Below are 27,739 nucleotides of genomic sequence, written 5' to 3'. Positions count from 1 at the left end.
GAGGCACTCCAAAGGCATACCGAGAGTCGGTATAGGCATTTACTTTGAGGTCTTTGGCCAAGATACAGGCTCGGGTGAGAGCGAATAGTTCAGCTTATTGGGCAGAATAGGCGGTTTCAAAAGCGGCAGATTCCAAGACCTGATTCTCCTGGTTTAAGATGGCGTAACCTGAGATTCGTGTATCTTCTGGATTAATAGAGGAACTTCCGTCAACATACATAATACAGTCTGGATCTTCAATTTGTAAATCAACTAAATCTTCCCTGACTGATGTGGCCTCTTGAATTAAAGATAAACAATCATGACTGGGTTCTTTATCATCTTGGGGCGGCTCATTAAGAAAACAGGCCGGCTTAATGGCAGTAGAGTGCCGAAAGGTCAGCTTAGGATTGTTTAGTAAGTAGATGTCATATCTGCTTTGCCTGGCCATGGTAAGATGTTGAGTCTGCAGTTGACCCAGGAGGGCAGCTACGGAGTGAGAGGTCTACACAACAATATCCCGGTGGAGGGCAAGGTTGACGGCAGATTGAAGGCTATTGCAGATGGCGGTGAACATTTGAGTGCATGCAGAGTGCCCCAAGGCAACGGGGTCTATTTTGGAAAAGTAATCGGCAACAGGCCTATGCTTATCCCCGTGTTTCTGAGTTAAGACTGCAGTAGCACCGTCTTTCAGGATTGTACAGTACAGTTGAAAGAGCCGGTCATAGAGGGGCCGGCCCAAAGCCGGAGCTTGCAGCAGGGCTGTCTTTAGTTCCTTAAAGGCTTGGACGTCTGCGGTTTTTATTTTAAAGCTGCCTTACTTATTTGTATACGGGGTGAGGTGCTTAGTCATTAGGGCAACATTAGGGATCCAGGGTCTGCAGTAATTGATCATCCCCAACCGCTGTCGCATTTGTTTAGCCGTGCTAGGGACTGGAAACTGGCAAATTGGTTCGACTCAGCTAGCCTCCAAGGCTCGGTGGATACTTGGTAGTGCCTGTGATTTAATTCGGCACTGTCGGATAGAGGGCCAGTCCACATTTGCACATCCCGGCAGGTAGGGTCAGCCTCGTCTATAGCCTGGCGCACCATAACTCCCAAATCTTTAGCGTGGTAGGGAGGTAATACTTAGAGTAATATGTGGTGCCACCGTTGGGGGCTTTCCATTTCCACAAAATCTGCCTTTCCTTCCGGTCCAGTCACTCTAGCCCTTAATAGAATTTCCTTCATTCCCCTTCGTGATCCTGATAAAAGTTCTGCAGGTACTGATTCTTTCCACTGGGTTCGTATGCTAGGGTCACGTGATAGGGTGCCTGCGTCAGGTCCAGAGACCACCACTGAGGGGTTCTAGTGGTATAATACTGCCGCTTAAGGCTTCCCTGTTTCACAATAATCCCATCATCTCCACACTCCAAATGCAACTGGAATTTGCAGAGGAGGTCTCTAGCCATCAAGTTACAGTCCAGGTTGGTTGTGATAACAAATCGATGTTCCACCGATTCTTCCTGGTAACACATTTTAACCGTTCTGACACCGGGAATGTAGAGACTTGTCCCAGGAATCCTGACAGTCCCTGTGTTTCAGTGAAGGCGGGGAGTTTAAGCTTTGATTGTACAGAAGACATGAAGGCTCCCGTAAGTATCAAGAAGGGTTGACACTCATTCCGAATTTTTAACAATATCATCGGTTCGTCGTCCGGGGAGGTTCCCTGCACAATCAAGCTGCGAGGTCAATACGAATCGGGGGACGGTTGGCCAAAGGGGTTGTTCTGGGAGAAGTTAGTGTAAGATCCCCGTCCTCTCCACCCTTGCCCCCCTCCTCTTCCTCCTCTTCCTTTTTCGTGCTGACGGGAGGGACAATTTCTATTCCAATGTCCTTCTTGCCCACAAATAAAGCATCCATCTCGTCTTTCCCAGCCCCAACCTCTTCCCATACCAGGCCGGGGACAATAGGGCGGTCCGTAATTAGCAGGGCCCGGGCCAGTTGGGTGTTTGATCTAACCGTATCCCTGTTTATCCACCCAATCCTGCACTCAACACTGCGGTTCCATCTGGTATCCGCTTGGGTCAGGTTTTGGTCCTTCCACCCGAGGCGGCTCTTCCTTTCTAGTCACGTTTTCAGTCTTGAGCCGGGTTGGGGGCGCACCTCCCCCCTCTCCTTTCTTTTCCTCCAATAATATTTAACCGACCTTTCCATCTGGGCTTTACTGTTTTGTGCCCAATTTATATTATTTGTCAGGATAGCGTGAGCAATCGAATAAGGCAGGCACTGAAGTAGGATAGCGCAGAATTGAGGAGAATCCTCTCCTGCCCTGAAGCCATTATCTCCTGATTGACTTCCGTATATTTCAATAACTCTTTTCATGAATTCATCGGCAGTTTATTCCCGTTTGGGTTTAGTTGCTAATGCTGCAGCCATACTGATGGGCTTCTGAAGGGTCGTGGTGAGAGCATTAAAGATAGCGTTTCGGCGATCCTGGACATCGTTAGGGTGAGCAACCAACAATGCATCATGAGTAGCACGTCCTAGGTGAGTTAGAAATCGGGCATGCTCAGTTGGGCTCAGGGTTTGCTTTACCAGGGCCCACAGGTCCCTTGATTCGGCATTATATCCGTGCATGTCGAGACCACTCCGTGAAATCGGAGGTCAGGGTTAAGTTGGGTTTGTGGATCTCTCTCAGTTTATTTATCTTAGCCTTTTAACTCTTCAATTTGTTTTGTTTGAGTATCTATTTCTTTATTGTGTCAGGCAAGTATTATTACATAAGCTAGTTCTGTTTTTATTTTTATTCTGACTATCGCACCATTCCTCTGTTAAGTGAGTCTTTTTTCTATTAAGAAATCCAAATTGATAATGTTCAGTATGAAACGGCTGTCAATGGAAAGGGTTAACTCCTTTACAGGTTTGTAAGAAGACCTGATGTCATTACGTGACTTCACGAAACCATCTGAAAAAAATTATTTTCATCACGAAAAGTAGCATTTGATTAAACTCCAATATTTTTTAACTTCTTATTCAAGTACTTGCCAAAGATATTTTTTTAATTAATTGAAAACGAGACCACACATTTTTAATAGCTATTTGTTTACTGAAATTCAATTACGTCATCAGCTTCGGTCAATGCAAAGACAACCATTTTAACTGCGTAGTCTATCGATACCTTTCTCAGAGGTCCCAGTGGAACTCTGAGTACGTTTCTCGTGCGTGCTCTCTTTCTTCAAGACGTCTACGGTTTTTATTATGTCCTCCTTCTGTCAATGAAAGCCCTAATTTAAGAGTTTTTCTGCTAATTCGAGAGGAGTGATTTTTTTTTTTGACTGCAGTGGAATTTTTCTCATAATTTAAAATCTCAGAACACATTTTTTTTTTCAGCACCTAATTAGCAGGTTACGTATTTTTTTTCGTCTTTTCCATAACGAGAGGGAAGTCTGGCACGGACGCTGTGGACTGCTTTTCGTTATCTCAATTGTTCCAGCCTCAAGATCGTTTTATACTATCTCTTCTAAACTGCAGATTTAATGTAATATTTTTTTTGAATCCTTTTGAATCCATCTCAGTTGTTTTGCTGTGCCTTCTCTGAATATCTCAATATCCCGATTCAAACTTTGTAATGTAATCAATCATTATATGTTTTCTTTCGACAAGTAAGTGAGCATGTCAAATCCTTTTTTTAAACCACCGGGACCATGTATTTTTTTTCTTTTTTCATTCAACAAACCTATCCTTTGTGCATTTCCTGGCTCCGTAACTTATCATCCGAATATACGTAATTCAATAAGGTTCACACTCTTAAACTTCCCACATACAGGACAACACTACGAAGGGTTAAAAAAAACTTTCATTCTGTTTGAAAAAGTGGGTGGAGCTAAAACAAACACAACTCCCCTGCTTTCTTTTCCACAGTAAAAATCACACAAGCATTTCTCATTTAAAACAGACGTTCACAAGAGTCTCTCTTCTTTCCTATTAATTTTTGGATCCATGATTGATCATCTATCCCTATCTAGCTCTAACTATCCCTACTTGTTTTGGCCGGCTCTATTTTTGGATCCATTCACTTTCAGGGAATTCATAGTTTTATCTAATTACCCATCCTGTATCGCCGCACGTTGGATCAGGGTCCTAATTAGTCCTGATTGTCTCCACGTCGCCCCGTGGTGTTTTCAGTTATCTTACCCAGAGCCTAGGCGGAACAAGTGATATACAAGATCGACAAAGTACCTGGCGTAAGTACAATTTAAAATTTACACAGTCCCGCGGCTTAATTTTATGTAATTCCCTAACCTCTGTGTTTCCCTACGGGGTTTGCGTGATTCTCTCTCTCTCCGCGTTGCCGCGCAGTTTTACTTTGGCCTCGAACACACACAGACACTGGGCCTCGAACTCAGGCAGGCTTACCTATTCTAACCTATCTTTCCGAGTCGCCGCTTGCTTTGCGTCACCGCGCAATTTCCCTATCTCTATCCCTATTCTAAGTTTGAAAGGTATTCACCAGATTGTTTTGGATCTCGTTAAGCGAGTGGATAAACTTTCCTCAGAATTTTGAAACCGGGGGAAACTGGAGCAGTATTGAAAGTATACTCACTCCAGTGGCCACTTTCCCCTCTTCTCGTCCAAGGCTAGTCTGGCTCTTAATTCGCAAGTTTTCGGCAGTCGTCCGTTGAGATTCCTCTTCTGACACCAAATGTTGATTTCTGGATTCTTTTCCCTCAATCTGGCTCAGTGAAATCAATGAGTCGAATACCGATTGTGCTTTAAACAAAGCAAGCTTTTATTTAAAAAGCAAATCCCGATCGGGGACCTTATCAGACAGAAGAAATGCAACTCTGATAGATCGCACTCACTTCCTATGGACAAAGTGACGTTACATTGTAAAGGGACGACGGTTATACATTTTCGGTAAAAGATAACGAGATACAATTGGAGTGACATCCTATTTCAGCCTATCCTCTTTGATCCCTCTTTACCATTGTCCACTCATAAGCCGATCTAAGAATGGTATGATTTTACACAAAGGCCCATTATGAGACACTAAGACCTTGAGGTTTTTCTGCAAGCTGTGGGTTTTGTTTCAATATGTGTTAGTGTTGTAACATTTTGCAGTCTCGAGTCTGAGATGTCATGACTATTCCACCATGAATTCTTTGTTAGCTTACACTGTCCATATATAATTCCCACGTTCTCAACTTCAATGTCTCGATACATTTTCAATCATTCATAGAATCAAACTCTGAACAGCCTCCAATGCAAGAATATCCTTCCTTAAATGCAGAGACCAAAACTGCATGCAGTACTCCAGGTGTGGCCTCACCAATACGCTGTACAGTTGTAGCAGGACTTCTCTGCTTTATCCCCCTTGCAATAAAGGCCAACATTCCATTTGCCTTCCTGATTATTTGCTGTACCTGCATACTAACTTTTTGTGTTTTATGCACAAAGAACCCCAGGTCTATCTGTACTGTAGCAGTTTGCAATTTTTCTACATTTAAATTGAAATTTGATTTTGTATTATTTCTGCCTCATATTTTCTCACATTATACTACTCTGCCAAATTTTTGCTCACTCATTTAGACTGTCTATTTCTCTTTGCAGATTTTTTGTGTCCTCACAATTTGCTTTCCCACCCATCTTTGTATCATCAGCAAACTTGGCTACATTACACTCGGTCCCTTCTTCCAAGTCATTAATATAGATTGTAAATAGTTGAGGACCCATCACCGATCCCTGTGGCACCCCACGAGTCACCATTTGCCAACCGTAAATTGACCCATTTATCCCGAATTTTTGTTTTCTGTTAGTTAACCGATCCTCTATCCACGCTAATATACTGCCCCCAACTCAATGAGCTTTTATCTTGTGCAGTACCCTCTTATGTGGCACCTTATCAAATGCCTTCTGGAAATACAAATACACCACATCCACTGGGTCCCCCTTATCCATCCTGCTCATTACATCCTCAAAGAACTCCAGCAAATTATCAAAAATGATTTCCCTTTCATAAAGCCATACTGACTCTGCTTGATTGTATCATGCTTTGCTAAATGTCCCACGACTGCTTCCTTATCAATGAATTCCAGCATTTTTCCAAAGACAGATGTTAGGCTAACTGGTCTATACTTTCCTGCTTTTTGTCTGCCTCCTTTTTTAAGTAGAGGCATTACATTTGCAGTTTTCCAATCTGCTGGGACCGCCCCAGAATCCAGGGAATTTTGGTAGATTGCACACAAAGTATCCACGTTCTCTCCAGCCATTTCTCTTAAGACCCTAGGAAGTAAGCGATCTGATCCAGATGACTTGTACACCTATAGTCCCATTATTTTACCGAGTAATACTTCATTTGTGATAGTGATTTTATTAAGTTCCTCCCTCCCTCTCGATAGCCGCTTGATTATCCACTTCGGTATTACTCTCAGTGACCGAGTGTTTTACTCTAACTAAACTGATCTCGGACGTTTCTGTCAGATATTAACTCCTGCACGGTCCGAGCAAGCAGTCCCACTCCCTTGTCCCTTCGATGTTTCTGCATGATTGCTTTGTGAAGAAGGGCTCACGGAGAGAAACATCCTGCACGGAATGATCCAAAATTGAGCATTTCCAATGGACAAGGCTCCCAGCTTTAATCAGTCTGTGTTCTTTCCCCCCAGGCCCAGTTCCTTTGCACAGATTCTGATAAAAGTAAATTGGGAAAAGTGCACTTTGATTTTTATCGGCTGAAATATTGCAGAGAGCTGCGCATGCGCGATTCAGCCCCACCCCCTGTGTCGATTCCCAGTGAGCAGAAGAGCACATGCACCCTCCCCTCCCCCAGCACTGCCTGTGATCGCCATTCACTCAGTGAGTGGAAGAAGATGGTTTAAAACAGCCAGGAATGGTGACACCGCGACTCCGGTGTAAGGCAGCGAGCAGCAGCCTCCTTACAGCAGCACAGCGCATTGGGAGCGTGTCCGCAGATGGGTTCAGAAATCGGCATTGAGTCCGGGGGGAGTCGGGGGTTGTGTGTAAGAGGCAGAGTGGACCAGGAACAAGTGTCAGTCCGTGCTGTGAGTGGGGGAAGGGAGAGGCCATTCTCGGGCTGTGTGTGGACAGTGTCAGGTAACAGAGAAAGTAAACCACCTCGCTCTTTCAAATCATTGCTGCTTTCTTTCCCCAAATCAGTAGTGAGTGTTCCTGATTCAGTTCCAATCTCACCGTGTCTGTTGTTCATGGACAGTGAGCAGTGGAAACACAGCCTGACAGTGAGGATGTGAGGAGTTTCACAAAGTGCATCTATTGCAGGCACCAGGAGAGGAGTGTGGGAGAAGATATTTTAAAGACGGGTTTTTTGTTTCGGTGAGCTGAGTTCTCCAGAACTATGTTGCTGATGATCGAAAGCTACATTGTCACTCCCTCAGATACATCATATTGTCCCCGCATCTATATCTTAGAACTAATAATGTTCTCGTATTATTAATCTCAGAGCAAAATTCTTCAACCAGCCAGAACAAATGTGAGCTTTCCTCCACCTGGAACACAAGGAACAGTGCAGGCAGCTCCTTCTCACACACAGTAAGTAGATTATCACTCACAGAGCGCAGAGATACAGAACTGGCCTCAATCCTATTTTCACAGGCAGCAGAAGCTGTCAGTCCCACAGTGAACCGAAGTGGCAGAGTTACATTGTGAATCTTACAGCCACATGGAGCAGTAGAATCAGATGCTGTTCCACCATTGATACAGATCACACTGACAGGTACATGAAACACCCACACTTGCCAGAAACTGGCAGGTACAGTGTTAAACATAAAACCACGTAGACTATAGATACAAATTAAAGGCAGACTAACATACCAGAAACTTAGACACACAGCTTAAACACCCACACACATACCAAAACCTGTCCGGTACAGAATAATACACACACTCGCTTATCAGAGGCTGAGAGATACAGTATAAAACGCACACTCACACATCAGAGACTGACATATTAAAATCCATATTCCCATAACATAAATTGACAGATACAATGAAATGCAAGACTCACTTCCCAGTAATTGACAGGTACAGGGTAAAGACATCTCTTCCATACCAGAAATTGACAGGTACAAAGGAAAGCCCACTCTCACTCAAGCAGAAACTGGCAGGTACAGAGTAAGGCCCACAATCACATATCAGAACTTGATGGGTACAAAATAAAACCCAAGCTCCCATAACAGAAATGGAGATGCAGAGAAAAGCCCATACTCACATACCAGAGATAGATAGATACAGAGTAAAACTCAGACTCATTTACCAAAGATCGACAGATTCAGCATAAAACTCACCTCCATAACTCAAATTGACAGTTAGAAAGTGAAACAAATACGCGATCAGGAATTGGTGGTACACAGTAAAACAATACTAACATACTGGAGAATGACGGATATGGAGTAGAGCTCACATTCACATAACAGAGATGGACAGATACAGCACAAAGCACACACTCACACATCCCAGGAATGGAAAGTACAGAAAGAAACCCACAGGCAATTACCAGAAATTGACAGGTGCGGGATAAAACCCACACTCTCAGATGAAAAACTGACACAGAGTAAAACCATCATTCACATACCAGAGATCCACACTCCCATACCAGACACACACATATTAATTCTATATTTGCCTGTCAGTGGATCAGAGAGTGAACGTGTCAGTGTCCATCCAACACTCACCTGTCAATCAGAATCTGTCACATAGTGTCAGAGAATGTCAGAGTCAGTATCTAACCAACACTCACCTGTCACATAGTGTCAGAGAATGTCAGAGTCAGTATCTATCCAACACTCACCTGTTACAATATATCAAAGAATGACAGAGGCAGTATCTATCCAATACTCACCTGTCACACAGTGTCAGAGAATGAGAAAGGCAGTATCTATCCAAAATGCACCTGTCACATAGTGTCAGAGAATGAGAGAGGAAGTACCTATCAAACACTCACCAGTCACATAGTGTCAGAGAATGAGAGAGGCAGTATCTATCCAAAACTCACCTGTCACATAATGTCAGAGAAAGAGAGTGCAGTATCTATCCAACACTCACCTGTCACATGGTTTCAGAGAATGAGAGAGGCAGTATCTATCCAACACTCACCTGTCACATGGTGTCAGAGAATGAGAGAGGCAGTATCGATCCAACACTCACCTGTCACAGTATCAGAGAATGAGAGAGGCAGTATCTATCCAACACTCACCTGTCAAATATTGTCAGAAAATGAGAGAGGCTCTATCTATCCAACACTGACCTGTCACAGAGTATCAGAGAATGAGAGAGGCAGTATCTATCCAACACTCACCTGTCGCATAGTGTCAGAGAATGAGAGATGCAGTATCTATCCAACACTCACCTGTCAAATATTGTCAGAAAATGAGAGAGGCTCTATCTATCCAACACTGACCTGTCACACAGTTGTACAGGGCCTTGGTGAGGCCACACCTGGAGTATTGTGTACAGTTTTGGTCTCCTAACTTGAGGAAGGACATTCTTGCTATTGAGGGAGTGCAGCGAAGGTTCACCAGACTGATTCCCGGGATGGCGGGACTGACCTATCAAGAAAGATTGGATCAATTGGGCTTGTATTCACTGGAGTTCAGAAGAATGAGAGGGGACCTCATAGAAACGTTTAAAATTCTGACGGGTTTAGACAGGTTAGATGCAGAAAGAATGTTCCCAATGTTGGGGAGGTCCAGAACCAGGGGTCACAGTCTGAGGATAAGGGGTAAGCCATTTAGGACCGAGATGAGGAGAAACTTCTTCACCCAGAGAGTGGTGAACCTGTGGAATTCTCTACCACAGAAAGTAGTTGAGGCCAATTCACTAAATATATTCAAAAGGGAGTTAGATGAAGTCCTTACTACTCGGGGGATCAAGGGTTATGGCGAGAAAGCAGGAAGGGGGTACTGAAGTTTCATGTTCAGCCATGAACTCATTGAATGGCGGTGCAGGCTAGAAGGGCTGAATGGCCTGCTCCTGCACCTATTTTCTATGTTTCTATGTTTCTATGTTTCTATGTCACCTAGTGTCAGAGAATGTGAGAGGCAGTATCTATCCAGCACTGACCTGTCACATAGTGTCAGAGAATGAGAGAGGCAGTATCTATCCAACACTGACCTGTCACATAATATCAGAGAATGAGAGAGGCAGTATCTATTCAACACTCACCTGTCACACAGTATCAGAGAATGAGAGGGGCAGCATCTATCCAACACTCACCAATCACCTCGTGTCAGAGAATGAGAGAGGCAGTATCTATCGAACACTCAACTGTCACAGTGTCAGAGAATGTGAGAGGCAGTATCTATCCAAAAATCACCTCTAAGAAAGTGTCAGAAAATGAGAGAGGCTGTATCTATACAACACTGACCTATCACATAATATCAGAGATTGAGAGAGGCAGTATCTATCCAATACTCACCTGTCACATGCTGTCAAAGAATGACAGAGGTAGTATCTATCCAAAACTCACCTGTCACATAGTGTCAGAGAATGAGAGAGGCAGTATCTATACAACACTCACCTGTCACATTGTGTCAGTGAATGAGAGAGGCAGTATCTATCCAAAACTTACCTGTCACATACTGTGAGACAACGAAAGAGGCAGTATCTATCCAACACTCACCTGTCACATAATAGAAACATAGAAACATAGAAAATAGGTGCAGGAGCATGCCATTCAGCCCTTCCAGCCCGCACCGCCATTCAACGAGTTCATGGCTGAACATGAAACTTCAGTACCCCCTTCCTGCTTTCTCGCCATACCCCTTGATCCCCCGAATATATTTAGTGAATTGGCCTCAACTACTTTCTGTGGTAGAGAATTCCACAGGTTCAATACTCTCTGGTTGAAGAAGTTTCTCCTCATTTCGGTCCTAAATGGCTTACCCCTTATCCTCAGACTGTGACCCCTGGTTCTGGACTTCTCCAACATTGGCAACATTATTCCTGCATCTAACCTGTCCAAACCCGTCAGAACTTTAAACGTTTCTATGAGGTCCCCTCTCATTCTTCTGAACTCCAGTGAATACAATCCCAGTTGATCGAGTGGTTCTTGATAGGTCAGTCCCACCATCACGGGAATCAGTCTGGTGAATCTTCGTTGCACTCCCTCAATAGCAAGAATGTCCTTCCTCAAGTTAGGAGATCAAAACTGTACACAATACTCCAGGTGTGGCCTCACCAAGGCCCTGTACAACTGTAGCAACACTTTCCTGCCTCTGTACTCAAATCCCCACGCTATGAAGGCCAACACGCCATTTGCTTTCTTAACCGCCTGCTGTACCTGCATGCCAACCTTCAATGACTGATGTACCATGACACCCAGGTCTCGTTGCACCTTCCCTTTTCCTAATCTGTCACTATTCAGGTAATAGTCTGTCTCTCTGTTTTTACCACCGAAGTGGATAACCTCACATTTATCCACATTATACTTCATCTGCCATGAATTTGCCCACTCACCTAACCTATCCAAGTCACTCTGCAGCCTCATAGCATCCTGCTCGCAGCTCACACTGCCACCCAACTTAGTGTCATCCGCAAATTTGGAGATACTACATTTAATCCCCTCGTCTAAATCATTAATGTACAATGTAAACAGCTGGGTCCCCAGCATAGAACCTTGCGGTACCCCGCTAGTCACTGCCTGCCATTCAGAAAAGTACACATTTACTCCTACTCTTTGCTTCCTGTGTGACAACCAGTTCTCAATCCACATCAGCACACTACTCCCAATCCCATGTGCTTTTACTTTGCACATTAATCTCTTGTGTGGGGCCTTGTCGAAAGCCTTCTGAAAGTCCAAATATACCACATCAACTGGTTCTCCTTTGTCCACTTTACTGGAAACATCCTCAAAAAATTCCAGAAGATTTGTCAAGCATGATTTCCCTTTCACAAATCCATGCTGACTTGGACATATAATATCACCATTTTCCAAGTGCGCTGCTATGACATCCTTAATAATTGATTCCATCATTTTACCCACTACTGATGTCAGGCTGAATGGTCTATAATTCCCTGTTTTCTCTCTCCCTCCTTTTTTAAAAAAGTGGTGTTATATTGGCTACCCTCCACTCGATAGGAACTGATCCAGAGTCAATGGAATGTTGGAAAATGACTGTCAATGCATCCGCTATTTCCAAGGCCACCTCCCTAAGTACTCTGGGATGCAGTCCATCAGGCCCTGGGGATTTATCGACCTTCAATCCCATCAATTTCCCCAACACAATTTCCCGACTAATAAAGATTTCCCTCAGTTCCTCCTCCTAACGAGACCCTCTGACCACTTTTATATCCGGAAGGTTGTTTGTTTCCTCCTTATTGAATACCGAACCAAAGTACTTGTTCAATTGGTTTGCCATTTCTTTGTTCCCCGTTATGACTTCCCCTGATTCTGACTGCAGGGGACCTACGTTTGTCTTTACTAACCTTTTTCTCTTTACATACCTATAGAAACTTTTGCAATCCGCCTTAATGTTCCCTGCAAGCTTCTTCTCGTACTCCATTTTCCCTGCCTTAATCAAACCCTTTGTCCTCCTCTGCTGAGTTCTAAATTTCTCCCAGTCCCCGGGTTCGCTGCTATTTCTGGCCAATTTGTATGCCACTTCCTTGGCTTTAATACTGTCCCTGATTTCCCTAGATAGCCACGGTTGAGCCACCTTCCCTTTTTTTATTTTTACGCCATTGTTGTAATTCATCCATGCGGTCTCTAAATGTCTGCCATTGCCCATCCACAGTCAACCCCTTAAGTCTCATTCGCCAATCTATCCTAGCCAATTCACGCCTCATACCTTCAAAGTTGCCCTTCTTTAAGTTCTGGACCATGGTCTCTGAATTAACTGTTTCATTCTCCATCCTAATGTCAGAGAATGAGAGAGGCAGTATCTATCCAAAACTCACCTGTCACACAGTTTCAGGCATTATATTTCAACACTCACCTGTCAAATAGTGTCAAAGAATGAGTGATGCTGTATCATTTCAACCCTCACTTGTAACATAGTGTCAGAGAGTGAGAGAGGCAGTATATATCCAATACTCACCTGTAACATAGTATCAGAGAATGAGAGGCAGTATCTATCCAAAACTCACCTGTCACACTGTGTCAGAGAATGACGGAGGCAGTATCTATCCAGCACTGACCTGTCGCATAATGTCAGAGAATGTGAGAGGCAGTATCTATTCAACACTCACCAGTCACATATTGTCAGAGAATGAGAGAGGCAGTATCTATCCAACACTCACCTGTCACATAATATCAGAGAATGAGAGAGGCAGTATCGATTCAACACTCACCTCTCACATCGTGTCAGAGAATGAGAGAAGCAGCATCTATCCAACACTCACCAGTCACATAGTGTCAGAGAATGAGAGAGGCAGTATCGATCCAACACTCACCTGTCAAAAAGTGTCAGAAAATGAGAGAGGCTGTATCTATCCGACACTCACCTTTCACATAGTGTCAGAGAATGTGAGACGCAGTATCTATCCAACACTCACCTGTCACATAATATCAGAGAATGAGAGAGGCAGTATCTATCCAACACTCACCTGTCACATAATATCAGAGAATGAGAGAGGCAGTATCTATTCAACACTCACCTGTCACACAGTATCAGAGAATGAGAGAGGCAGCATCTATCCAACACTCACCAATCACATAGTGTCAGAGAATGAGAGAGGCAGTATCTATCCAAAACTCACCTCTACGAAAGTGTCGGAAAATGAGAGAGGCTGTATCTATACAACACTGACCTGTCACATAATATCAGAGAATGAGAGAGGCAGTATCTATTCAATACTCACCTGTCACATAGTGTCAGAGAATGAGAGAGGCAGTATCTATACAACACTCACCTGTCACATTGTGTCAGAGAATGAGAGAGGCAGTATCTATCCAAAACTTACCTGTCACATACTGTGGGACAACGACAGAGGCAGTATCTATCCAACACTCACCTGTCACATAATAGAAACATAGAAACATAAAAAATAGGTGCAGGAGCATGCCATTCAGCCCTTCCAGCCCGCACCACCATTCAACGAGTTCATGGCTGAACATGAAACTTCAGTACCCCCTTCGAGCTTTCTCGCCATACCCCTTGATTCCCCGAATATATTTAGTGAATTGGCCTCAACTACTTTCTGTGGTAGAGAATTCCACAGGTTCACTACTCTCTGGGTGAAGAAGTTTCTCCTCATTTCGGTCCTAAATGGCTTACCCCTTATCCTCAGACTGTGACCCCTGGTTCTGGACTTCCCCAACATTGGGAACATTATTCCTGCATCTAACCTGTCTAAACCCGTCAGAACTTTAAAAGTTTTTATGAGGTCCCCTCTCATTCTTCTGAACTCCAGTGAATACAAGCCCAGTTGATCCAGTCGTTCTTGATAGGTCAGTCCCACCATCACGGGAATCAGTCTGGTGAATCTTCGTTGCACTCCCTCAATAGCAAGAATGTCCTTCCTCAAGTTAGGAGATCAAAACTGTACACAATACTCCAGGTGTGGCCTCACCAAGGCCCTGTACAACTGTAGCAACACTTTCCTGCCCCTGTACTCAAATCCCCTCGCTATGAAGGCCAACACGCCATTTGCTTTCTTAACCGCCTGCTGTACCTGCATGCCAACCTTCAATGACTGATGTACCATGACACCCAGGTCTCGTTGCACGTTCCCTTTTCCTAATCTGTCACCATTCAGGTCTGTCTCTCTGTTTTTACCACCGAAGTGGATAACCTCACATTTATCCACATTATACTTCATCTGCCATGCATTTTCCCACTCACCTAACCTATCCAAGTCACTCTGCATCCTCACAGCATCCTGCTCGCAGCTCACACTGCCACCCAACTTAGTGTCATCCGAAAATTTGGAGATACTACATTTAATCCCCTCGTCTAAATCATTAATGTACAATGTAAACAGCTGGGTCCCCAGCATAGAACCTTGCGGTACCCCACTAGTCACTGCCTGCCATTCAGAAAAGTACCCATTTACTCCTACTCTTTGCTTCCTGTGTGTCAACCAGTTCTCAATCCACATCAGCACACTACTCCCAATCCAATGTGCTTTTACTTTGCACATTAATCTCTTGTGTGGGGCCTTGTCGAAAGCCTTCTGAAAGTCCAAATATACCACATCAACTGGTTCTCCTTTGTCCACTTTACTGGAAACATCCTCAAAAAATTCCAGAAGATTTGTCAAGCATGATTTCCCTTTCACAAATCCATGCTGACTTGGACATATCATGTCACCATTTTCCAAATGCGCTGCTATGACATCCTTAATAATTGATTCCATCATTTTACCCACTACTGATGTCAGGCTGAATGGTCTATAATTCCCTGTTTTCTCTCTCCCTCCTTTTTTAAAAAAGTGGTGTTATATTGGCGACCCTCCACTCGATAGGAACTGATCCAGAGTCAATGGAATGTTGGAAAATGACTGTCAATGCATCCGCTGTTTCCAAGGCCACCTCCTTAATTACTCTGGGATGCAGTCCATCAGGCCCTGGGGATTTATCGACCTTCAATCCCATCAATTTCCCCAACACAATTTCCCGACTAATAAAGATTTCACCCAGTTCCTCCTCCTTACGAGACCCTCTGACCCCTTTTATATCCGGAAGGTTGTTTGTTTCCTCCTTATTGAATACCGAACCAAAGTACTTGTTCAATTGGTTTGCCATTTCTTTGTTCCCGTTATGACTTCCCCTGATTCTGACTGCAGGGGACCTACGTTTGTCTTTACTAACCTTTTTCTCTTTACATACCTATAGAAACTTTTGCAATCCGCCTTAATGTTCCCTGCAAGCTTCTTCTCGTACTCCATTTTCCCTGCCTTAATCAAACCCTTTGTCCTCCTCTGCTGAGTTCTAAATTTCTCCCAGTCCCCGGGTTCGCTGCTATTTCTGGCCAATTTGTATGCCACTTCCTTGGCTTTAATACTGTCCCTGATTTCCCTGGATAGCCACGGTTGAGCCACCTTCCCTTTTTTATTTTTACGCCATTGTTGTAATTCATCCATGCGGTCTCTAAATGTCTGCCATTGCCCATCCACAGTCAACCCCTTAAGTCTCATTCGCCAATCTATCCTAGCCAATTCACGCCTCATACCTTCAAAGTTGCCCTTCTTTAAGTTCTGGACCATGGTCTCTGAATTAACTGTTTCATTCTCAATCCTAATGTCAGAGAATGAGAGAGGCAGTATCTATCCAAAACTCACCTGTCACACAGTTTCAGGCAGTATATTCCAACACTCACCTGTCAAATAGTGTCAAAGAATGAGTGATGCTGTATCATTTCAACCCTCACTTGCCACATAGTGTCGGAGAGTGAGAGAGGCAGGATATATCCAATACTCACCTGTAACATAGTATCAGAGAATGAGAGAGGCAGTATCTATCCAAAACTCACCTGTCGCACTGTGTCAGAGAATAACGGAGGCAGTATCTATCCAGCACTGACCTGTCACATAGTGTCAGAGAATGAGAGAGGCATATCTATCCAACACTCACCTGTCACATAATATCAGAGAATGAGAGAGGCAGTATCGATTCAACACTCACCTCTCAAATAGTGTCAGAGAATGAGAGAGGCAGCATCTATCCAACACTCACCAGTCACATAGTGTCAGAGAATGAGAGAGGCAGTATCGGTCCAACACTCACCTGTCAAAAAGTGTCAGAAAATGGGAGAGGCTGAATCTATCCGACACTCACCTTTCACATAGTGTCAGAGAATGAGAGAGGCAGTATCTATCCAACACTCACCTGTCACATAATATCAGAGAATGAGAGAGGCAGTATCTATCCAACACTCACCTGTCACATAATATCAGAGAATGAGAGAGGCTGTATCGATTCAACACTCACCTGTCACATAGTGGCAGAAAATGAGCGAGGCAGCATGTATTCAACACTCACCTGTCACTTAGTGTCAGAAAATGAGCGAGGAAAAATCTATTCAACACTCACCTGTCACTTAGTGTCAGAGAATGAGAGAAGCAGTATCTATCCAACACTCACATGTCACATAGTGTCAGAGAATAAGAGAGGCAGTATCGATCCAACACTCACCTGTTACATAGTGTCAGAGAATGAGAGATAAAGTATCTATCCAACACTCACAGGTCACATAATTTCAGAGAATGACAGAGGCAGTATCTATCCGACACTTATCTGTCACAAACTGTCACAGAAAGAGAGAGGCAGTATCTATCCAGCAATGACGTGTCATATAGTGTCAGAGAATGAGAGAGGTAGTTTTTATCCTACACTCACCTGTCACATAGTATTAGAGAATGGGAGAGGTAGTATCTTTCTAACACTCACCTATCACATCGTATCAGAGATTGAGAGAGGCAGTACCTTTCCAACACTCACCTTTCACATAGTGTCAGAGAATCAGAGAGGCAGTATCTATCCTATGTGAACAAATATATCCGGCTCTGATAACAATATCAGAGAATGAGAGGTACATTGTCTATCCCACTTTTGGAAGACAATGCTGCAATGACACACAATACCAGAAAGTGACAGTGGCAGTGTCTTGCCTATATTCTCTCTCAATCCCACACTGACACACTTTATCAGAGAGTGAGTGACAATGTCTGTCCTATACACACCTGTAAATCCTACACTGACACACAGTACCAGAGAGTGAGTGGCAAGGTCTGTCCTTTCCACACCTGTCAATCCTAGACTGACATACTGAACCAGAGAGTGAGTGTCAGTGTCTGTCCTATACACACTTGTCAATCCCACACTGACACACTGTACCAGAGAGTGAGTGGCAGTGTCTGTCCTATACACACCTGTCAATCCCACACTGACACACAGTACCAGAGAGTGAGTGGCAGTGTCTGTCCTATACACACCTGTCAATCCTACACTGACACACAGTACCAGAGAGTGAGTGGCAGGATCTGTCGTTTCCACACCTGTCAATCCTAGACTGACATACTGTACCAGAGAGTGAGTGGCAGTGTCTTTCCTATACACACTTGTCAATCCCACACTGACACACTGTACCAGAGAGTGAGTGACAGTGTCTGTCCTATACACACCTGTCAATCACACACTGACACACTGTTCCACAAAGTGACTGATAAAGTGTCTCATCTTTTCTCATGAAGCAATGTAAAGCTATCCAATTGGACCAACGAGTGACAGAAACAATACTAGCCAGAGTCAGCACCTTCAGTGTAGGAGAGGGTGGGGAGCCAGTGAGTGTAGAACTGAACCCAGCCAGTGATGGTGATGATAATTCGGAACATAGGACAAGCTGCCTTCAGACGTGTGATGTGTTGGAATTTCAGGACAGGGATGGTGAAGAGAGGATGGGGAGGGGATTTGCAGCTTTGTAGGAACAAGAGAGAAAAGAACGTTCCATAGAATCTAGAATTGCCTGTTCTGAATTTCTGTCCTGTACTTGCAGTGATGATTTTTGTAAACTCCTTTTCCAGGGTATCAGAAAGGGAGGATTAGTAGACGGGAAACAGAAACCAAACATCACGTCAAGGTCTAACAGAACCACTCGATTCCTCAGGACCTGAATATCATCGGCCTTTGAATGTGGAAGGAGAAATGGTTGTCTGTTCTGTCTGGGAACAGATTTCAAACATTAGTGTGACTGGAAAAGCACCAAGACACACATACCCGAGTGAGTGTATTTCATTGCACTGACTGTGGAAAGAGCTTTAACCAGTTACACAGCCTGAAAAAACATCGCAGCATTGACAGCAGGGAGAACCTGTACACGTGTTCTGTGTGGGGACAAGGCTTCAAGTGATCGTCCAACCTGGAGAGACACAAGGACTCCCACAGCATGGAGAAACCGTGGGAATGTGGGGACTGTGGGAAGGGATTCAATTACCCGTCTGAGCTGGAAGTTCTTCGACACAGTCACACTGGGGAGAGGCCGTTCACCTGCTCTGAGTGTGGGAAGGGATTCACTCGATCATCCAACCTGCTGACACACAAGCGAGTTAACACTGGGGAGAGGCCGTTCACCAGCTCCAAATGTGGGAAGGGATTCACTCGATCATCCAACCTGCTGACACACCAGCGATGTCACACTGGAGAAAGGCCGTACACCTGCTCCGCGTGTGGGAAGGGATTTACTCGATCATTCGACGTGCTGCCACACCAGCGAGTTCACACTGGAGAGAGGCCGTTCAACTGCTCCGAGAATTGGAGGGGATTCACTACATCATCCAACCTGCAAAAACACCAGCGAGTTCACACTGGGGAGAGGCCGTTCAACTGCTCCGAGAATTGGAGGGGATTCACGACATCATCCAACCTGCAAAAACACCAGCGAGTTCACACTGGGGAGAGGCCGTTCACCTGCCCTGACTGTGGGAGCGGATTCACTACATCATCCGACCTGCGGACACACCAGCGAGTTCACGCTGGAGAGAGGCTGTTCAGCTGCTTCGAGTGTGGGAAGGGATACACTCAGTTATCCCACCTGCTGAGACACCAGCGAGTTCACAAGTTACCTCGGGATTTGGATTCTGCTGTTGTCCCAGACTGAATCGTGCCCATTCTGACAGTTGGGCCTGCTTTCTGCTTATATGATGACCCGTATAATTATGTTCGAGTTTACTATTCGAGATATTTCACCAATTAATCAACGGGAATAGGGTCAGATATAAAAAATAACGCTTATTGTGTTTGCATCCATACTTCATTCTTTAAAAAACATAAGAAATAGGAGAAGGAGTTGGCCATCGTCCACTTTAGCATGCTCTGCCATTTAATAAGATCATGGCTGATCTGATCTTGGGCACAGCTCCACTTCCCTGCCCGCTCCCCATAACCCTTCATTCCATTATCGCTCAAAAATCAGTCTGTCTCCAACTTAAATATATTCAATGACCCAGCCTCCACAGCTCTCTGGGCTAGTGAATTCCAAACATTTATGATCCTCTGAAAAAAGAAATGTCTCCACATCTCCGTTGTAAATCGGTGACCCCTTATTCTCAAACTATGCCCCCAGTTCTAGATTTCCCCACGAGAGGAAACACTCTCTCTGCATCTACCTTGTCGAACCCCCTCAGTATCTTATATGTTTCAATAAGATCATTTCTCAATCTTCCAAACTCCAATGAGTATAGGCCCAACCTGCTCAACATTTCTTCATAAGTCAATCCCTTCATCTCAGGCATCAAACTAGTGAAGCTTCTCTGAACTGTGTCCAATGTAAGTATATCGCACCTTATCTAAGGAGATCAAAACTGTATACAGTACGCGAGGTGTGGTCTCACCAATACCCTGTACAGTTGTAGCAGGACTTCTCTGCTTTTATACTCTATCCCCCTTGCAATAAAGGCCAATATTCCATTTGCCTTGCTGATCACTTGCTGTACCTGCATACTGACTTTTTGTGTGTCATGCACAAGTACCCCCAGGTCTCTCTGTACTGCAGCACTTTGCAATTTTTCTCCATTTAAATTATAATTTGCTTTTCTATTTTTTCTACCAAGGTGTATAACCTCACATTTTCCCACATTATACTCCATGTGCCAAATTTTGGCCCACTCACTTAGTCTGTCTATATTCCTTTGTAGATTGTTTGTGTCCTCCTCACAATTTGGTTTCCCACCCATCTTTGTATCATCAGGAATCATGGCTACATTACACTTGATCCCCTCATCCGAGTCATTAATATAGATTGTAAATAGGTGAGGCCCCAGCACCGATCCCTGCGGCACCTCACGAGTTACTGATTGCCAACCCAAAAATGACCCATTTATGCCAACTCTCTGTTTGCTGTTAGTTAACCAATCCTCCATCCATGTTAATATATTACCCCCAACCCCGTGAACTTTTATCTTGTCAAATGCCTTCTGGATGTCCAAATACACCACATCTACTGGTCTGCCCTTATCCACCCTGTTCTTTACATCCTCAAAGTACTCCAGCAAATTTGTGAAGTGAGAGTTCCCTTTCATAAAACCATGCTGACTCTGCTTGATTGTATTATGCTTTTCCAAATGTCCTGCTACTGCTTCCTTAATAACGGACTCCAGCATTTTCCCAACGACAGATGTTAGGATAATTGATCTATAGTTTCCTGCTTTTTGTCTGCCTCTGTTTTTAAGGGCAAAGCAGCCCACTTGATTGGCCCTGCATCCACCTCATTAAACATTCACTCCCTCCTCCACCGGCGGAACATGGCTGCAGTGTGTAACATCTACAAGATGCACTGCAGCAACTCACCAAGGCTTCGTTGTCAGCACCTCCCAAACCCGTGAGCCCTCCCACCTAGAAACACAAGGGCAGCAAGCGCATGGAAACAGCATCATCTGCAAGTTCCCCTCCAAGTTACTCACGATCCTGACTTGGAAATATATCGGATGTTGCTTCATAGTCGCTGGGTCAAACTCCTGGTACTCCCTCCCTATCAGCACTGCGGGAGCACCTTCAGCACATGGACTGCAGCGGTTCAAGAACACAGCTCGCCCTCAATTCTCGGGTCCGATTAGGGATGGGCAATATATACTGAACTGGAGAGTGCCACCCATATTTGAAGAACGAATAAAGAAAGGAATCAAATTAATCAGAATGCACCAGATTAAAGTGACAATTCAGCACTTTCTATGGAGGTGATTGGCCCAGGCACATTAGTAGTGAATAGTATTTAGAAAGCTCCGGAGAAAGGGGCAGGGGAAACAAAGATACAAACAGAGACACAAATATAGACACATAGACATAAGCACAGACATATCATGCACACACAAGTAGTCATCCCCTCAAACACACACAAAGCCCGTACACAGATATATATTGCACACACAGTCCGTACACAGACATATATCACACAAACAGCCCGTACACAGACATATATCACACACACAGTCTGTACACATACATATATCACATACACAGCCTGCACACAGACATATATCACAAACACAGCCTGGACACAGACACATATCACACACACAGTCTGTACACAGACATATATCACACACACAGCCAGTACACTGACATATGTGACATACACAGCCCGTACACAGACATATATATCACACACAGCCTGTACACTGACATATATCACACACACAGTCTGTACACAGACATATATCACACGCACAGTCTGTACACAGACATATATCACACACACACACTGTCTGTACACAGACATATATCACACACACGCAACCCGTAACAGACATATATCACACACACAGTCTGTACAGACATATATCACACACATACAGTCTGTACACAGTCATATATCACACACACACAGCCTGTACACAGAAATATATCACACACACAGTCTGTACACAGATATATATCAAACACAGCCTGTACACAGACATATATCACACACACAGCCTGTACACAGACATATATCACACACATACAGTCTGTACACAGTCATATATCACACACACAGCCTGTACACAGACATATATCACACACACAGCCTGTACACAGGCATATATCACACACATACAGTCTGTACACAGACATATAACACACACACAGTCTGTACACATACATCTTTCACACACACACAGCCTGTACACAGATATATATCACACACACACAGTTTGTACACAGACATATATCACATACACAGTCTGTACACAGACATATATCACACACACAATCTGTACACAGACATATATCACACACACAGCCCGTACACAGACAGAATTCACACACACAGTCTGTACACAGACATATATCACACACACAGTCTGTACACAGACATATATCACACACACAGTCTGTACACAGACATATATCACACACACAGCCAGTACACAGACAGAATTCACACACACTGTCTGTACACAGACATATATCACACACACAGCCTGTACACAGACATATATCACACACACAGCCTGTACACAGATATATATCACACACAGAGTCTGTATACAGACATATATCACACACAGTGTCTGTACACAGACATATATCACAGACACAATCTGTACACAGGCATATATCACACACACAGTCTGTACACAGACATATATCACAGACACAGCCTGTACACTGACATATATCTCGCACACAGCCTGTACACATACATCTTTCACACAGACACAGCCTGTACACAGACATATATCACACACACAGTTGTACACATATATCTTTCACACAGACACAGCCTGTACACAGACATATATCAAACACACAGTCTGTACACATACATCTTTCACACACACACAGCCTGTACACAGATATATATCACACACAGAGTCTGTACACAGTCATATATCACATACAGTGTCTGTACACAGACATATATCACACACACAGTCTGTACACAGACATATATCACACACACAGTATGTACACAGACATATACCACACACACAGTCTGTACACAGACATATATCACACACACGCAACCCGTACACAGACATATATCACACACACAGTCTGTACAGACATATATCACACACATACAGTCTGTACACAGTCATATATCACACACACACAGCCTGTACACAGACATATATCACACACACAGTCTGTACACAGATATATATCACACACATACAGTCTGTACACAGTCATATATCACACACACACAGCCTGTACACAGACATATATCACACACACAGTCTGTACACAGATATATATCAAACACAGCCTGTACACAGACATATATCACACACACAGCCTGTACACAGACATATATCACACACATACAGTCTGTACACAGTCATATATCACACACACAGCCTGTACACAGACATATATCACACACACAGCCTGTACACAGGCATATATCACACACATACAGTCTGTACACAGACATATAACACACACACAGTCTGTACACATACATCTTTCACACACACACAACCTGTACACAGATATATATCACACACACACAGTTTGTACACAGACATATATCACATACACAGTCTGTACACAGACATATATCACACACACAATCTGTACACAGACATATATCACACACACAGCCCGTACACAGACAGAATTCACACACACAGTCTGTACACAGACATATATCACACACACAGCCTGTACACAGACATATATCACACACACAGCCTGTACACAGATATATATCACACACAGAGTCTGTATACAGACATATAGCACACACAGTCTGTACACAGACATATATCACAGACACAGTCTGTACACAGACATATATCACACACACAGTCTGTACACAGACATATATCACAGACACAGCCTGTACACTGACATATATCTCGCACACAGCCTGTACACATACATCTTTCACACAGACACAGCCTGTACACAGACATATATCAAACACACAGTCTGTACACATACATCTTTCACACACACACAGCCTGTACACAGATATATATCACACACAGAGTCTGTACACAGTCATATATCACATACAGTGTCTGTACACAGACATATATCACACACACAGTCTGTACACAGACATATATCACACACACAGTCTGTACACAGACATATATCACACACACAGCCTGTACACAGACATATATCACACACACAGCCTGTACACAGACATATATCACACACATACAGTCTGTACACAGTCATATATCACACACACAGCCTGTACACAGGCATATATCACACACATACAGTCTGTACACAGACATATAACACACACACAGTCGGTACGCATACATCTTTCACACACACACAGCCTGTACACAGATATATATCACACACACACAGTTTGTACACAGACATATATCACATACACAGTCTGTACACAGACATATATCACACACACAATCTGTACACAGACAAATATCACACACACAGCCCGTACACAGACAGAATTCACACACACAGTCTGTACACAGACATATATCACACACACAGATTGTACACAGACATATATCACACACACAGCCTGTACACAGATATACATCACACACAGGGTCTGTACACAGACATATATCACACACAGTGTCTGTACACAGACATATATCACAGACACAGTCTGTAAACAGGCATATATCACACACACAGTCTGTACACAGACATATATCACAGACACAGCCTGTACACTGACATATATCTCGCACACAGCCTGTACACATACATCTTTCACACAGACACAGCCTGTACACAGACATATATCACACACACAGTTGTACACATACATCTTTCACACAGACACAGCCTGTACACTGACATATATCAAACACACAGTCTGTACACATACATCTTTCACACACACACAGCCTGTACACAGACATATATCACACACACAGTCTGTACACAGACATATATCACACACACAGCCTGTACACAGACATATATCACACACACAGTCTGCACACAGACATATATCACACACACAGTCTGTACACAGACATATATCACACACACAGTCTGTACACAGACATATATCACAGACACAGTCTGTACACAAACATATATCACATACACAGTCTGTACACAGACATATATCACACACACAGTCTGTACACAGACATATATCAAACACACAGTCTGTAAACATGCATCTTTCACACACACACAGCCTGTACACAGATATATATCACACAACAGTCTGTACACAGACATATATCACACACAGTGTCTGTACACAGACATATATCACACACACAGTCTGTACACAGACTTTTATCACACACACAGCCTGTACACAGACATATATCACACACACAGCCTGTACTCAGACATATATCACACACACAGTCTGTACACATACATATATCACACACACAGTCTGTACACAGACATATATCACACACACAGTCTGTACACAGACATATATCACACACACAGCATGTACACAGACATATATCACACACACAGCCTGTACACAGACAAATATCACACACACAGCCTGTACACAGGCATATATCACACACACAGTCTGTACACAGACATATATCACACACAGTCTGTACACAGACATATATCACACACAGTCTGTACACAGACATATATCACACACAGTCTGTACACAGACATATATCACACACACAGTCTGTACACAGACATATATCACAGTCTGTACACAGACATATATCACAGGCTGTACACAGACATATATCACACACACAGTCTGTACACAGACATATATCACACACACAGTCTGTACACAGACATATATCACACACACACATTCTGTACACAGACATATATCACACACACAGTATGTACACAGACATATTTCACACACACAGTCTGTACACAGACATATATCACACACACAGTCTGTACACAGACATATATCACACACACAGCCCGTACACAGACAGAATTCACACACACAGTCTGTACACAGACATATATCACACACACAGCCTGTACACAGACATATATCACACACACAGCCTGTACACAGATATATATCACACACAGAGTCTGTACACAGACATATATCACACACAGTGTCTGTACACAGACATATATCACAGACACAGTCTGTACACAGGCATATATCACACACACAGTCTGTACACAGACATATATCACAGACACAGCATGTACACTGACATATATCTCGCACACAGCCTGTATACATACATCTTTCACACAGACGCAGCCTGTACACAGACATGTATCACACACACAGTTGTACACATACATCTTTCACACAGACACAGCCTGTACACAGACATATATCAAACACACAGTCTGTACACATACATATTTCACACACACAGCCTGTACACAGATATATATCACACACAGAGTCTGTACACAGTCATATATTACATACAGTGTCTGTACACAGACATATATCACACACACAGTCTGTACACAGACATATATCACACACACAGCCTGTACACAGACATATATCACACACACAGTCTGTACACAGACATATATCACACACACAGTCTGTACACAGACATATATCACACACACAGTCTGTACACAGACATATATCACAGACACAGTCTGTACACAGATATATATCAAACACACAGCCTGTACACAGACATATATCACACACACAGCCTGTACAAAGGCATATATCACACACACAGTCTGTACACAGACATATATCACACACAGTCTGTAAACAGACATATATCACACACAGTCTGTACACAGACATATATCACACACAGTCTGTACACAGACATATATAACACACAGTCTGTACACAGACATATATCACAGTCTGTACACATAAATATATCACAGTCTGTACACAGACATATATCACACACACAGTCTGTACACAGACATATATCACACACACAGTCTGTACACAGACATATATCACACACACACATTCTGTACACAGACATATTTCACACACACAGTCTGTACACAGACATATTTCACACACATAGTCTGTACACAGACATATATCACACACACAGTCTGTACACAGACATATATCACACACACAGTCTGTACACAGACATATATCAAAGACACAGTCTGTACACAGACATATATCACACACACACAGTCTGTACACCGACATATATCACACACACACAGTCTGTACACCGACATATATCACACACACAGTCTGTACACAGATATATATCACACACACAGTCTGTACACAGACATATACCACACACACAGTCTGTACACAGACATATATCACACACACAGTCTGTACATAGACATATATCACACACACAGTCTGTACACAGACATATATCACACACACAGCCTGTACACAGACATATATCACACACACAGTCTGTACACAGACATATATCACACACAGTCTGTACACAGACATATATCACACACACAGTCTGTACACAGACATAT

General features: G+C 43.5%; 1 protein-coding gene across 1 annotated transcript; it reads left to right on the top strand.

Annotated features, from left to right (window-relative positions):
* Window positions 1–436: 436 nt before the first annotated feature.
* Window positions 437–19,526, top strand: LOC139255789 (zinc finger protein 239-like). The gene is made up of 2 exons (XM_070873996.1): window positions 437–604; window positions 18,990–19,526. The coding sequence occupies exons 1-2, from the start codon at window positions 437–439 to the stop codon at window positions 19,524–19,526; spliced, it is 705 nt and encodes a 234-aa protein (XP_070730097.1).
* Window positions 19,527–27,739: the final 8,213 nt, after the last annotated feature.

The sequence above is a fragment of the Pristiophorus japonicus genome, unplaced genomic scaffold, assembly GCF_044704955.1.
Source record: "Pristiophorus japonicus isolate sPriJap1 unplaced genomic scaffold, sPriJap1.hap1 HAP1_SCAFFOLD_634, whole genome shotgun sequence".
Classification (NCBI taxonomy): Eukaryota; Metazoa; Chordata; class Chondrichthyes; family Pristiophoridae; genus Pristiophorus; species Pristiophorus japonicus.
This window is presented reverse-complemented; position numbering and strand designations above follow the sequence as displayed.

What these genes read in the sequence shown, in the direction of transcription:
- LOC139255789 (XM_070873996.1), top strand. Translation starts at nt 437, where the DNA reads ATGTTGAGTCTGCAGTTGACCCAGGAGGGCAGCTACGGAGTGAGAGGT. An exon ending in ACGGGGTCTATTTTGGAAAA is followed by an intron (nt 605 to 18,989) that starts GTAATCGGCAAC and finishes AACACTGGGGAG; the next exon opens with AGGCCGTTCACCAGCTCCAA.